The sequence below is a fragment of the Vulpes vulpes genome, chromosome 12, assembly GCF_048418805.1.
Source record: "Vulpes vulpes isolate BD-2025 chromosome 12, VulVul3, whole genome shotgun sequence".
NCBI lineage: Eukaryota > Metazoa > Chordata > Mammalia > Carnivora > Canidae > Vulpes > Vulpes vulpes.
Genome location: NC_132791.1, coordinates 78,941,663 through 78,956,989, shown reverse-complemented (window position 1 = coordinate 78,956,989; position 15,327 = coordinate 78,941,663). Strand labels below are relative to the sequence as shown.

Sequence of the window (15,327 nt, the reverse complement as noted above, 5' to 3'; positions counted from 1 at the left end):
TTGTCACAAACATGCTTCCTTCATCTATGAACACAAGAACTTAATACAGTATCACAAGGAGAGCTGAGTACCCCTAAGGCTTGGGTAATGCCTGTCCCAAGAGATCATATCTTAAAAAAGGAGAGAGAGAAAAATAGAGAGAGATCATATCTAAAAGTTTTAGGGAAGGGCACCTGGGTGGCTCAGTGGTTGAGCATCTGCCTTTGGCTCAGGTGGTGATCCTGGGGTCCTGGGATCAAGTCCAGCATCAGGGTCCCCCTAGGGAGCCTGCTTCTCCCTCTGCCTGTGCCACTGACTCTCCCTGTATGTCTCTCATGAATAAATAAAATCTTTTAAAAAATAAAATTAAAATAAACATTTTAGGGAAGGGATCAAGCATGGAGTATCACATGCCTTTTTACATAGCACTGTCATGACCATTGTTGCATGCTTGCTCTATTAAATTTTTTTTTTAGAGAGGAACTGTGATGAGAAGTGTTTCAATACCTTAGATGAGAAGTGTTTCAATACCTTAGATGAGAAGTGTTTTCCATTGCATCTCAATATTGTCAATCATCTTGGATATAAAAGAAAAGAATAATCAACACATAGGTGGAGAAGCAGTGTCCAAATTCTGAAGAGCTTGACCCTGGGCGGGCCTCCTTGGATCCACTTCTCCACTGGGACAGCCTCTTATACTCTTCTAAGGAAGGAAGTGACTGGAAAACAAATGTGAACAATATAGGATACCAAATTGATGTTATCTTGGTATAAAGAGTCTTTGTTGAAAATAAAAGTTCTAGGGATGCTTGGGTGGCTCAGCAGTTGGGCATCTGCCTTTGGCTCAGGGCATGATCCTGGAGTCCTGGGGTCAAGTCCCACATCGGGCTCCCTGAATGGAGCCTGCTTCTCCCTCTGCCTGTGTCTCTGCCTCTCTCTGTGTGTCTCTCTCATGAATAAATAAAATCTTTAAAAAAAGAAAAGTTCTAAACTTGTATTTTCTGCTATATATTCACTGACAAAAAAAGAAAGAAAGAAAGAAAGAAAGAAAGAAAGAAAGAAAGAAAGAAAGAAGAAAGAAAGAAGAAAGAAAGAAAGAAAGAAAGAAAGAAAGAAAGAAAGAAAAAGAAAGAAAGAAAGAAGAAAGAAAAAAATCCTATTACATAATTCAGAACTCAGCAGAAACGGATTTGTGTTCATCTGCTCAGCTGCCATAACAAGACACCACAGATAGGGTGGCTTAAACAACAGATGTTTATTTTCTCACTGTTCTGGAGGTAGAAGTCCATAATCAAGGTGCTGGTGGATTTAGTTTCTGGAGAGGCCTGTCTGCCTGGCTTATAGATGACTGCCTTCTCGCTGTGTCCTGAAGCGGCCTTTGCTCTGTGTGCACAAGCAGGGAGTGGAAACTCAGCCTGTCTCTTCCTCTTCTTGTAAGGACACCAGTCCTATAGTTTTAGCCTCACTTTTAAGATCTCATCTAACCGTAAATGCCTCCATGAGGACCTATCTGCAAATACAGTCATATTGGGGATCAGAGATTTCAACATACAAACATACAAACTTCATACAAAATTATGTGTGGGGACATAATTCAGGCCATGATAGGATTCTCCTCCAATCTTGACCCAAGAATTTTCTTAAAACACAGGAGAACTTGGTATAGTTCCCACTACAAATCGATGGAAAAAAAGATAGCATGTTCAATAAATGGTGCTAATGGTATGTAAAGTACAACATAGAGAAGGAACATAGTCAATAATACTGTTAGAACTTTGTATGGCAACAGAGGGTAAGTACACTTACTGCAGTGGGTATGTCATGATGTATACAAATGGCAAATCAATATGTTGTACAGCTGAAACTAATGCAGCGCTGAATGTTAACTATACTGGAATTAAAATTAAAACTTAATTTTTTTAAAAAAGAAATATATTAGTTCACATTAGTTCTGCTTCCTGATCTGCTGGCCACTCACAGAAGTGATAATAAAATTAGAAAACAAATATAACTTCAGGAAAATGGAACATTTGGGTTTGAGGCAGCTATGGGATATCCAACTAAGAGTTGTATGCCCAGATCTAGAGCTCCCATGCAGAAGACATCTGACCTAGAGACACAGATTTGGGAGTCACAGGTACATAGGTGGCTGTTAGGATTGTGACTGCATGTGAGATTGCTCAGGGACACCACCAAAATTCAAAGAGACGGAAGAGGGACTAATAAATTAGTAGCCAGAGTTGGAGGGAGAACCACAGTAGTCCTCACACTTCTCTGTATCTAAAAAGAATAAATACAGAATAAAATAAATAAATACAATACAATAAATAATACAATAGAATAAATAAATACAACTCAGGGCTGCTGCCCTGAGTTTTAAACTTGATGTGTATTTTTTTTATATTTTAAAAATCATTTTTATTATGAAACCAATAATAAATGCAAAGAAAAGGGCATGATATCGCTGCATCATTTTTGTCTCTTTAATGGAAGATTGAGTTTATGAGGACATTGGGAGATCTATATAAATATTTAATAGATTGAGGTACCATTAGGGAGAGAAACACACTTGGAAACCTGCAGAAAAGCTGTATGTTTATTTTCATAAATAAGAATTTTATAACCAGTGCATGGCTAGTCACTTTACAATGCCTTGTAGAACTGACAGTAATTGTTGGTTGTGGGAAGTCTGTAAGGAGATTTGACCTTGGCAATCCAGATGCCTTCTTCGTTGGTGAGGTTTGCTTTTCCACTCTCACGGAATAACAGAGATACATGAGTGAACTGCTCAATGGGTATTCTCCTCAGTTATGGGACCTCAATACACATATTTTGTTATCACACATCAAGAAGGCTAAATGCTTGTGCTTAACTACTTTTCTCACACATGAAGGGAAAACACAAAACGACTTTAATTTGGTAGAATGAAAGCAGTGACTTGCCCACAAACTAAAGCAGAGTTTTAGCTACCTTCTTTGTAAAATTGTAAGTTTAAAAAAAAATTGTAGGTTTATTCCCATAGCTCTATCTACAAAAAATATGTGTGATTTGGACAATTTGTTTTGTTTTAAAAGATATTTTCATTTATCATAACAAAAACTCAGGACTTGTGTTTCCCTAAAACGATTTCATAAAAGAAAAAACGATGTTTTCTTTTAAAATACCTGAAAATTTCATCAACTAAACAACATGTGCATGAAGGTGTAAATTACTTTTCTTTACGTAATGAAACTTAATACCCATGCCAAATAGAAACAGAAGTATTGTTGAATACATGGTTTAAATCAAAAAGTTTCTACTGCATTTGTGAAAAAAAATGTCATGCAGAGAATTGATAAATGAAATATCAGCCACACAACATCATAAACAAACAATAAATAGGCCCAGACACATTTCAGTTACACAAAACACATATCTATTTACTCAAAAGATACAGTAAACTTTTATATTTCAGAGTGAGCGCTGATACAGAAATAAAAAAAAGCTAATGCTCATAATTTGATCAAAGCACAAATAACTTGCCTTACAAAGAGAAGTTCTAAACATAAATCACATAAAAATGATAAGCTCAACTAAACCTTTACTTATAACATCAATAATCACCCTTAATCATTGTACATAGTAAGAATTTAAGGCACAAAAGAAGCAATGAAGCAACAACCAGAATAAGTTTTTTCCAAACTTCTTTCGAAATTGACTATGGCCATTCCCTCTTCCCACTTGCCATGACATTTGTGGTCATAACTCAGCCACTCAATTAGACTATGTGGTTTAAGCTGATAAAACTATAGGGAATTCATTTGGTCCCATTCACAGATTGAAGCTAAGTCTGTTGTTGGCTTAAGTCAACAGAGCTCCATTACTTACCTCCTGATTTTATAAATGCTTTATGGTTATCCAGACATTTTAAAATTCTTTCCTAATTCCCCATATTTTATAGGATGCCTGCCTTTTCCAAAACAGTATTTCCCTCTGCATCAACAGGTTGGAATGCACTTTCACACTCTCTCCAAGTCCCTTAGAATTCATGATAAGAGATACACAAATTTTATATGGTAAGAATCAGACTCATTTCCATACCAGGATAATTTCTGGGAAGCAAGAATCTTAAGAGCATTTACAAGACTGATATTTAATAACAAAGAACTGCATGTACTCATCACCTGAGACAGATAGATTAACCTTAAAAAAAATGCAAAGAAAACAAGAAAGTGGTGCCACTCCAGGACATTAGAGTCACTCAGGGACACTATGAAGTTTCTGCACTGAACCAGAGCATTATAGATAAAGAGGTGAAACAATAAGTCAGTCTTTTATTCTATTTGTAGTGAACCTGGCTATTTGGTACCAAAGAGAGTCCTCTATGCATTCCTGCAAATCATGCACACACATTCATGAACAGTGGTAACCTTTGGACAGAGCCTTTGTTGGTATGAAATATTCTGCACCTGAGGCATATGGACCTTAGGGCTGGTAACAATGAACTAAGGGACTGGACTCTGTCATTAGGTCAGGAAAACAAGATGATCCATCATCTGTCTATCTATCTGCAATCACTCCTCCATACAATAAATTTTTCATTAAAATTCTGGTAACTTTCTTACTCTGAAATTTTAAATTTCTTAAAGTCTCCAGGAAACAAGTTTTAAAGCACCATGATCTATATCATTTCTTAGTGTTTCCTCTCCACGTGTGTTTTACACATTGCCTCTCTCAGAAGAGTCTTATTCTATTAACAACGCTATGCCTGGAGAGGCCTGTTCAGTATTAAAGTGTGTGAGTGCAACTGTACAAGTATTTGATATGTATAGGTGAATATCTATTCTCTCTGTTCAGATTGGCAACAGTTCAGATGTTTCTTTCTCTCTAGTAATTAATCTGCTTTAAAATTTTTTGCTTTGCTGCTTTATTGATCAAAATGAAAGTACAGAGTTAATTCTTTAGGAGAGTCAGTGAATAACATAAAGAAGCCTTCTTGATGTTCTATGGTCACAATTTTGAATAGACAGACATTCATCCCATCTTATGTATAAGAGGTCATTTAGTGAAGTCTTCCAGGATGTTGGTTTATGAGCCATACGCTGGAAAAGTTAGCATGAAGAAGCTCACATTAGTATGGCTTCACAACCATATCCCTCAGAGATATCCAAGAGACTCCAAGCCACATACCTAGGGGCTGGTTCTGTCTTTACAGACCATACCAGGAGCCAACACTCCAGAATAAAACATGAGGGTATCATGCTCTTCCTGTGAGTCTGGCATTTGAGTATTTCCCAAAACGCCAGGGGAAAATGTCTTATTAAGTGGAAAGTCATCCTATGGCTATAGAGAAAAATAGTGAGTAAAAATTTATCATATGGCCATACTATCATATTGTATAACTAACTAGAAATCAGTGGATGCTGCCTAGGTGATGAACAGAGGAGGCTACGGAGCAAGATGGAACATCTTTAGCATGAAAATGACACTAGCTAAAATTTGTGTCTTTTTCTGCAAAACTCTAATGTTCCAATTCAAGTAAGCAACCAGTTGTTTATAAATGTCTTAGAACCCAATTAAGTTTGAAGAAAGAGTTCCTTAAAACTAAAAGCATTCCGCTGGCTAGCACACCAAAGCTACAGGGGTTTTTCATAATATCCTCCCTCTTGGAAAGGAACAATACTTGCAGCCTAACCCAGATCTCTTCTGCTCACTCACATAAATGCTCTCCAGATCTGTCAGTGAGCCCAGCTTAACCCTTGCAGCTAGCCTGCCACCGGGACCACCATTCCCACAGAGAAAACATCCACACGGGGGACGTGAATCAGCATTCCTCCTTTGTGTTGACATCATCTCCAAAATGACAGGCACACTTTGCATTTTCTGTGAACGATGTCTTCCCATGGTTAGACAACATATTTCTTTTTTTTTTTTTTTAGTAATATATGTCTGCAAAGTGTTATAGAGTGATTAGTTGTTCATGCCCTCAAGGGAGGCCACAATTATATCTTGTCAACAGGCGGTAAAACATGCACATTGGTCCAAGAGAAGAATTATATCCTAATTTTTAAATTTTTTGCTACAGTTACTATGACCTCTCATCATATTGAAGTATTTGTATACTTTGTTTTTCATGTAAAATAATATTGGGCTTCATTGAAATAACTCTTAAAAAGGCTCTGAAAACCTAAGCTTCATAGTATAATGAAGAACAGGAGAGGAAAAAAAAACTCAAGAGAAGGAAAAAAGAGAAACTCATTAAAGAAAAAAAAGGGAAAGAATCATCTTGAGAATTACTTATAATTTCAGGCATTTAACCCCTGATTTCTATAAACTATTTAAAATAATTAACCCCAGGCCCAGTAATGGCATGGGAATTTAACATTAAAAAACCAGCTAGTCTTATTTCCCTAGCAACACAAGACTGTTGTTTGTAGTCTACTACATCTCATATTGTCCCATTTGAAAAAATAAGCTGACTTGTAAAAAGCACAGTCTAGATTTTTATACAAGAAATATAGAACCCTCGTTGACAATTCATCCTCCCAGATCAATACAACCTTATATCACAATCTCTTTCCAATACTGTTACATTATAGTCTCTGTTTATGCTTCCTATTTGTAGAAAATACTAAAATAGCTGCTAGGAAAAAATACATTAGTTTTCTGTAGTATTATTAAGTGCTTGATATAGCTACCTTTATTCCAAATGGGTGGTTATGAAACCTGGAGGGGAAGAAAATCTTTTAAATTTAGGATTAACAATGAATTCTACAAAAGCACTGTAATTTTACATTTCAAATTTATAACGTCTACATAATCACAAAATATTTTTAATACGAAAAAATATATTATTTCTATATTTAAGGAAGATCTGCATCATCTCTTGACAATTCAAAAAACTAATACAATCGTATTTTTCCCCATATCTACCTAACAAGGCCATTGGGAGTTCATTTAATTAGCCCACAGAATTGTAATAAGGAACTGGTCTCATTACGACAACTTAAATATTTTTCAACAATTTCTCCCAAATGGATTCTAATTATTTAGGAAGGAATCTGCTTGAAAGTCTAAACATAACTGGGCATTACAATAAACATTTGCTAATAACCACAGGGGCAAAAGTATGACAAGGCCAATCCTAACAGAAATAAGGAAAAATGCAAGTCAAATGGAGCAGTGACAAACTCTTCCTATTAGGCAGTCTAGTTTTTTTGTAAAAAACTGGAGGGAATTCAATCTTTAGATTAGCCAATACGGAGTTTTCTAACATAAGAACATGATGGAGAAGAGATGGATATTACTGGTGAGGGCAGACTAGTTCCATGAAAATCCACAGAATACCAGAACTTGCAAACCAGCCAGCCAGGCTCAGTGAATGTAACTGAGTGTCCCATGGTAAAATTCCTTCCTGAATGTGTCACTAAAGACACAAGGATTAAAACCTGAAACGCTTGAGGGAATGTCATGTCAAGATTAATCACCACTACCCTGAATGAAGACTTCCACCTTCCAAAGTGAACACCCTGTGCTGTCTTTTTAATTTGTGTAAGATGGATTTGGGATGAGGAGGAAGAAAGAAAAGAATGTTGACAAGTCACGGAAACATTTCAATCTACTGCCAGTCTCTGAAACTAAACTACAGTTGTTTATGCAAGAGTTTATTGCTTTAAAAAAAATAGTACATGCTTTCCTATTACCATCTTTTTAAAATTCTCTGCCTTCCTAGATAAGTGCTATAGGATAAACTCCCATCTAATAGCCTCATTTCTAAATTTATAGAAAAGGATCCAATGGGTGTGGCCCTATTCTTTTCCATTGCTTATAAAGACAAGTGGCCAATTGTCATCCGGGGAAAGTGCTCCTATACCCTTTTAATTTTCTTAAAAGACTTTTAAAAATACATTCCAGAAGTCACTCCCCTTTAGTAGCTATTCAAAATTATCTAGTCTTTCCTTTAAGCCTCTAATCTTAAAATTCAGTAGGTAGTATTCAACCATATTGTCACATTATGTTCCGCAGTAACTATATCTTTATTATTCAAGTATTATAACCCTTCATTTTTCTGATAATCAACATACTCTTCTTTTTGAAAATTATCTATGCTATGACAACATAGTCCTTGTTTTGTTTGTTATTCTCATTTTCTCATTGTGGGCTGGTGATTTTTACTTCTGGTCTTGGTGGTCTTTGGTGGTCTAAGTCAGCCTGGAAGAAGAGAGATCATAACAAAGATATTTAGCTCTTTAGTCACAAAGGTCATAAAATTCGCAAGGAAAAAAAATTACTCTGTGTTTCATGTAAAATCGTATAAATATTCAATTAAAAATGGTTCCTTGGGTCCCCTTTCTTTTTCAGTTGAGCATTACCCAGTGGACATGCCATTCTCAACACCTTGCTTGCACAAAAGCCCTGCCTGGAACCATAATCTACGATGTGCTTCCTAAGAAGCACTCATTTCTTGTGCTACAGGCTTTACTTTTCTCAATTTTGCCTCTTGATTACACTTTTAAGTTTTTCTTTTCAACAGCGTATTTATACTTTTCATTTCAGCATTTTCAGAGGAAAGAGGGAAAAAAGCACAGCAATTCTATCCTCATGTCACATTAACCCAGCCCCATACCAGATGTTCTTCTATTAGTTAGAGTTCACAAACTCTTGTGAATACAGTACCAAGTGCCATCAAGTATCAGAGAGAGAAGAGCGGGAAGGAAATCAAGTATAGAGCAGTATTTCTCCAACAGCAATGGCATCCCTGCCCCTTGAACTTCCTTTAGGGTATTAAAAATTGCATCTTGTGTACAATGCATCCTTTTCCTACTAGATTGAAATCCAAGGGGATGAGATTAGAATTAGTTGATTTTCAAACTCTGCCCTAGGGAACCCGGAAGACTCCACAGCCGCCAGAAGGGCCACCAGTGTGAAGACAGTAGGACTAGCTCCAGGGCCCCTCCACCTCCAGCCATAATTTCTGCACAAAAAAAAGAAAATGACCGGGGTGGTCTCTTATTTCACGTTATCTCAAGAAGTGTTTCAAATAGTACTTTGAATATAACACAAGCCCAATAAATGTCAGTTGCTTGTTGTGTATCTGTCATATGCACCTGCTGTCTTCCTATAATCACAATATACTGTGTCTAAGGACGGCTACATAGAACAAAATGTTACACGATAAACTGAATTCTTAGTCATTTGAGAAGTAAATAGTCCTTTGGAAATGGTTAATTTTTAATGTATAATTTATAATTCATATGTATCTTCTTTTTCATAGACTTGATATGCTTAAAATGTACCTGAACTAGTACTTTAGGAAGAGTGAAAACAACACACACTGCCATTATAAGAGAGATGGGTCAAATAAGATTCAATCTCTTTCTGGGTAACTGCTTTGCTCTGGTATTTGCATAGTTTTTAAAATCCCTAACTTAGGACACCTGGGTGGCTCAGCAGCTGAGCATCTGCCTTCAGTTCATGGCATGATCCCAGATCCCAGGTTCAGGGATCGAGTCCCACATCGGGCTCCCTGCAAGGATTCTGCTTCTCCCTCTGCCTGTGTCTCTGCCTCTGTCTCTCTCTGTCTTTCATAAATAAGTAAATAAAATCTTTTAAAAAAATAATAAAATAAAATAAAATCCCTAACTCGCCATGTATCAGGCACTTGCTCCTTTGCAATTCCATAAGCTTAGATTCCCGTCAATACATTCTGGGGAAACTTGCACTTCAAATTATATAACCTTGATCTTGACTGAGGCTCAATTCTTATAAAAGGCTTATTTTTAAAAGTTAAACTTACAGAATGGAAATATAGGTAGGTCATCCATTCATTTCCGTAAAACAGTTTTAGGTTATGACACTGAAGGAAAACCTAGACTACGGGAAGGGTACATACTGGATCTTACCACCTAGGTCCCACATAGGATTTACACTTTGATTTCATGCAGTGAACTTTCATCGAAGGCAGCCATCACAAAGAACTTCGTGAAGTCTACTACTGCAGTCACCATATAAATGACAATGTGTTTTCCATATGACACCAGCAGATAAACCATTTTGCTTCCTTTCAGAAAGTAAAAGTGTGTTTGTATAGGCATGTGTGTGTCTGTTTCCTTGAGAAGTTCATTTTGTTTCCTTACTGAGGGAAAAGGAATCATGTAATTGAATTTTTTTTCTAATTTTAGCTACAAACAACTTCAGAATATAAACTGTCACTAAATTTCAGTGACTGTGGAGAACTGCAGATGGGGAATTTATTGACTACAACTATGAGTCCCTCATCTTGAGGAAAGATGAAGTGGAAGACACGTTGGGTGTTTTCATTTAGATGTTAAGGATGGTTTTTGTATGAGCCAGAATAACAGATTACAGAGAACTCTGTACTGGTTATTGAAACCTGGCCGCAAGAACTTGTTCGCATTTTAACATTACTAAATTTGATCCCCCTCTAAGCAAAATAAAACAGATGAAGTGATAATAAATCATCAAGAGAACCCCACTCATGAGACCGGGCATCAGGAATAATGATAGCAAAGCCCACTTGAGAGGTTACAGCCTGAGGGAGGTGGGCCCTGGCCAAAGAGATAGACAGGAAGGAAGGGCATATGTGGTCAGTGGGGATGCTGTGCAGTTCACCCTGCCCCTCACACTGTGACACTGAACTTGAGCCTATTTATCAGTCGCTAATTTAGTCATCTCTCCTCTGGAAGAATGCCTGCACATTGAGAATATCCTGCTGCAGGAACCCTGGTGGAAAAGCAAGCTAGGAAGGAGGTTTTACCACGTATTTCCTTACCCTCTATGTATAATAAGTAGAACCACATGTTATTAAGTTCTGGTGCATCAAATGCTTAATTTGGTTAATCCATTTAACACAGACTAAACAAGTCAAACTAACATCTCCAAAGACGTCACCTGTGATAGAGGTGACATTCTTTCTTTCATGTCTAGGTCTCATGGCCTTGATGCTCCTTTCTTGTCTGTACCTTTCCTGATCTTAATGTATTTGCATTTGTTTATATTTGTTATATACATTCTTAGGACCTCTGCAAACTTTGTAGAATGAGATTAGGATGGATGGATGGGTAGGTGGGTGGATGAGTGGGTGGATGGGTGAAATGGGTAGATGAGTGGGTAGATGGGTGGATGAGGGGATGGGTGGGTAGATTGGTGGGTGAGGGGATGGGTGGATGGATGAGTGAGCAGTAAATGAGTGAGTGGATAGATGGGTGGGTGGGTAAGGGGATGGGTGGGTGAGTGGGTGGCAGGGTGGATGAGTGGGTAGATGAGTAGGTAGATGAGTGGATGGGTGGGTGAAATGGATGGATGAGTAGACGGATGGGTAGATGAGTGGATGGGTGAGTGGATAGATAGGCGGATGAATGGGTGAATAGACGGATGAGTAGGTGGATGGGTGGATGATAGGACAGACGCACGGATTCTGATAGATGGATGACAATACTTATTAATGGACTGAAATAACATAGTCGAGTAAATGGTATTGAGTCCTTCCCTGCTCAACAGTAAGTGGTTTCAAAGAAAGACTTAAGAAAGTCTTAAGTGCTTGAATAATTTGCTAAGTGCCTGGGCATGCACACCACACACACATTCGAGCATGAACACCAGGGAGCAAAAGCAATAGAAATACCTCATTTTGTCCAGTGCCAGCTCCTTGAGACTTGACATCCTCGTCCACTGCCTCCTGAAGCTCAGTAGTAACCTGATCCAGCTCCTCCCCATTTTCTTCATCGGTGCCTCCATTACCTCGGGTGGGACCTGCAGGCTCCTCCCTGTGGTCCGGGACCTCCTCCACCTCCTCAGAGGCTTCCGTAGCCTCCAGATCTCCTCCTTCTTCAACTTCACCATTCATTCCCGAAAAATCTTCTTTCTGCTCTGCATCCTTGTTTGCTTTCTCTCCATCTTCTTCCTCATCTACTATTTCTGCTGGTCTCTGATGGGTCAGAATGAATAACAGATGAAAGCAAGCAGCGCAACAGAGATTCTGCACTGCACATTAGAATGATGTAATAATTACTATACCACAGTCAGGTAAAACTTCCTTACATGTGCATAGCAGTCTGCAGTAGAGAACGTGCTAACTCTCATTGAGTACCTACTGAACGCCACTCTTCACCAGGATTTCCTCATTGGCTCCTCACCACAATCCTGTGAGGTTAGTATTATTCCCCTAATTACAGGTGAGAAAACTAAGGTACAAAGAGACCAAGTGTCTAGCCCAAGATCCTACTGTATATAAGTGGAAGAGCCAGATCTGGGATGAAGCATGTACCTCCAGTGCTTAGAAGCCCCAGGGGCAGAAAGGAAGCCAGACTGCAGGGTCCTTGGCCAATATCTAGTGGAGTGTCCCACCCTGAAGAGGAGGTTTAAAAAAAAAAAAGACAAAAAGTCCTGTGGAGATGTCATCATCCTTACCACAACTGCCTGGTGTGTATTTATGTCTCTAAGTACAGAAAGAGGGCGATGGTGGTAGTACCAGGATGTGAACCCAAGTCATCTAGCACCAGATGTGGACCACTTCCTACACAATGCCTGGGAGTTCATGGTGTATCTCAAAACACAAAAACGATCGTGCAGATCTAAGGCCAAGAAACTGTATGTTCTTTCTATAAAAACAATAAGTGCTCAGGAATTTATAAGCTCCAATTAGGCATTTCACAGTTATTTGGATACATGTAAAGCTGCTTTAAAAGACACAAGGGGCTGACTTCCAGAGCCAAGACTTGGGAGACCCAGGTTCAAGCACTGGCCATCCATCAGCTAACTCTGTGAGCACCAGAGTCCCCACTTATAAAAGGAGAATATAATAAAACACCCAGGGGGAATAAATGAGAGAAGTTATATGCATGCCTACCACAGTACCTGGCACATCACATCCTAAGAAAACATTAGAGTCGCTCCCCATCTGTCTGATACACTCTGTCCTAGAACCCTCAGGTTTTTCATTGCCTCCAATAAAATAACAGCTTTTCTTTTAAAGTGTAGGAAAGAACAGGACTTGTTCTAAATTAGGACTCTAGCCCTGCCTCTTTCTGGTTGACAGTAGACAGGTCACCTAGTCCTCCAGCATCTATAAAAGGAGGGTCTGAGATGCAATTACCCCTGCCCCCCCTTGTAGCTCTGGAAATCCATTCTCCTCAAGCTGCACAAATGCTTGTTATGAGGTCTTCATGGTCTTCTTGTAAAATTAACATAATACTCTCCATTTTGGAAGTAAAGGGAAAACAAACAAAGTAGACTGAAAGTTCAGGGCAAAACTCGACACATTATTTGTGTGAGCAGAAAGAGTTGAACCATGAAAGCTTATATTCTGCTCAAAGTAGAGTCTCAGTTTTGACCGCATAATTATCAAAGACATACTTTAAAAAAATGAAAGAAAAAAATCAGTTGCTCTTAAGATATTCCAATAACCGTGGTCTATTGTCTTCACACAGCTTAAATAATAGTACAGTGTGGCTCTGTCTTTCACATTTCCACTCGGATGCTTAATGTCGAAAGGCACGGGGCCCCCAAGACCCCTAAGCTTGCTGCCCAGGGCGAGGCCCCTAGGAAGGCCAGAAATGGGCACGTATGTGTGTGGGTGAATCTGCCAGATGGTGCTAAGAGAAAAGACAAAGATTTATGGCATGGAACCCCACAATGCTTGGCAAGAATTTCCAGCTTTTATGTATAAGACCTAACTGAAGGTGAAAAAAACTTCCAACCTTGAAGAGGCAAAACAGTATGCTCCCATCTCCTAAGCCCTATCCCACTCTCTCTGTACAGAGAACACTCATGGCAAAGCAATGAGGCAGACACGCTTCGAGCAATGGGCAATGGAAGAGTCTGCTAAGTGAGAGGGTGAGCACTGTCATTATGAAAGCAGAAGAGAAGAAATGTCAGAGAGGGGACTCCAGGTGAGGAAGAGCTAGAAGGAGCCAACTCAGAGAATCACGGTGGGTGGCTTCCCACTCAAGAGGTCAAGAAAACGCTGAGGGGTTTCGAACCCAGACCCAGAAGCTCCTTTCTTAGTACTCAGAAGGATGTGTGACCCTAAAAAGACATCTGGAGGGATCTGTCACCATAACCCTCATGACTGGGCCTGGAGACCCACCTGGGATGAACAATAGTCTAGATGCTGGACATTCAGAGACAGATATGACACAGAGTCTCAAATCAAGTAGCTCAGAGCAGCGCAGTCACAGGGCACAGTATAATACAGCATGAGGTGAGAAGTGCCCAGAGCATGGGTCAGGAAAGGGACCTTTCACAGTGGGGGTGGCAGCCTGCCATCAGGTCTCCAGGCTCTGGTCACCATGACCAATGAAACACCACGTGAACACTGCTTGTGGGTGGAGAACACAGTGCAGCACCCGTCTCCCGTCCATGCTGAGTGTCATGCTCTGTGCTCATCCATTTATCATTCCTGAAACCCTCACAACAACCCTGCAAAGTACGCTTCTTATATCTCTTATCCACATAAGGAAGATGAGAAACCACTCAACGCTTCAGCAGTGGTGACCAAGTAGGGCTAGGATTTGAACCCAAAGCAGTATTTTTTTTTATATATTTTATTTATTTATTCATGAGAGACACAGAGAGACAGGCAGAGACAGAGGGAGAAGCAGGCTCCATGCAGGGAGCCCGATGTGGGACTCGATCCCAGGATCACGGGATCACACCCTGAACTGAAGGCAGATGCTCAATCGCTGAGCCACCCAGGCATCCCAAAGATTTTATTTATTTATTCATGAGAGACACAGAGAGGTAGAAACACCAGCAGAGGGAGAAGTAGGTTCCCTGCGGGGAGCCCAACATGGGACTCGATCCCGGATCTCCAGAATCACACCCTGGGCTGAAGGCCGCACTAAACAGCTAAGCCACCCGGGCTGCCCCCCAAGGCAATATTTTGCCAAGTCCTGCTATTCTTCCTCGAACAATGGGAGAAGCTGCTATTTCACATAGTCACTACCGTGTTTTCAACAGCCAGAAAATGTGACTCTGCAAGAGGCAACATCGCTTTTAATGTTTAAGGAATGACCGACCTGAGAACAAAAACATTAGAGACTGGATCTCTATTAGAGACTTTTGGTGTGATCTAGGGAGGGAACATTATAAAGATTGTTAGGCAGAGTCCCTGAAGCATTACATACAAAAATCCAAAAATACTACAGCACTAATGGCCAACAATAGCACATTTCTTTTTAAATTATTTCTGAGAACTGGATAATTGTCTATCACCCTCCTAGAAATCATTAAGGTATCTTAACTTGCCCATTTGGTTTTGATTTGAAAGAGAAATTATACAGAATTTTATAATAAAAGCATTTAATAATAATAACAGAGAAAACCCAAAATTTATGGTGATCATTTAGG

The 15,327-nt window shown here is 39.3% G+C and overlaps 1 protein-coding gene across 1 annotated transcript in view; it reads right to left on the bottom strand.

Annotated features, from left to right (window-relative positions):
- Positions 1-3,371: 3,371 nt before the first annotated feature.
- Positions 3,372-15,327, bottom strand: part of DCDC2 (doublecortin domain containing 2) — a 158,754-nt gene continuing 146,798 nt past the window's right edge. Inside the window, exons 9-10 of the mRNA XM_025999307.2 lie at positions 11,603-11,905; positions 3,372-8,169 (exon numbers count right to left, since the gene is read on the bottom strand). Of these exons, the coding sequence (XP_025855092.1) occupies positions 8,110-8,169; positions 11,603-11,905 (363 nt within the window). The 3' untranslated portion in view covers positions 3,372-8,109. The remainder of the gene's footprint in view (positions 8,170-11,602; positions 11,906-15,327) is intronic.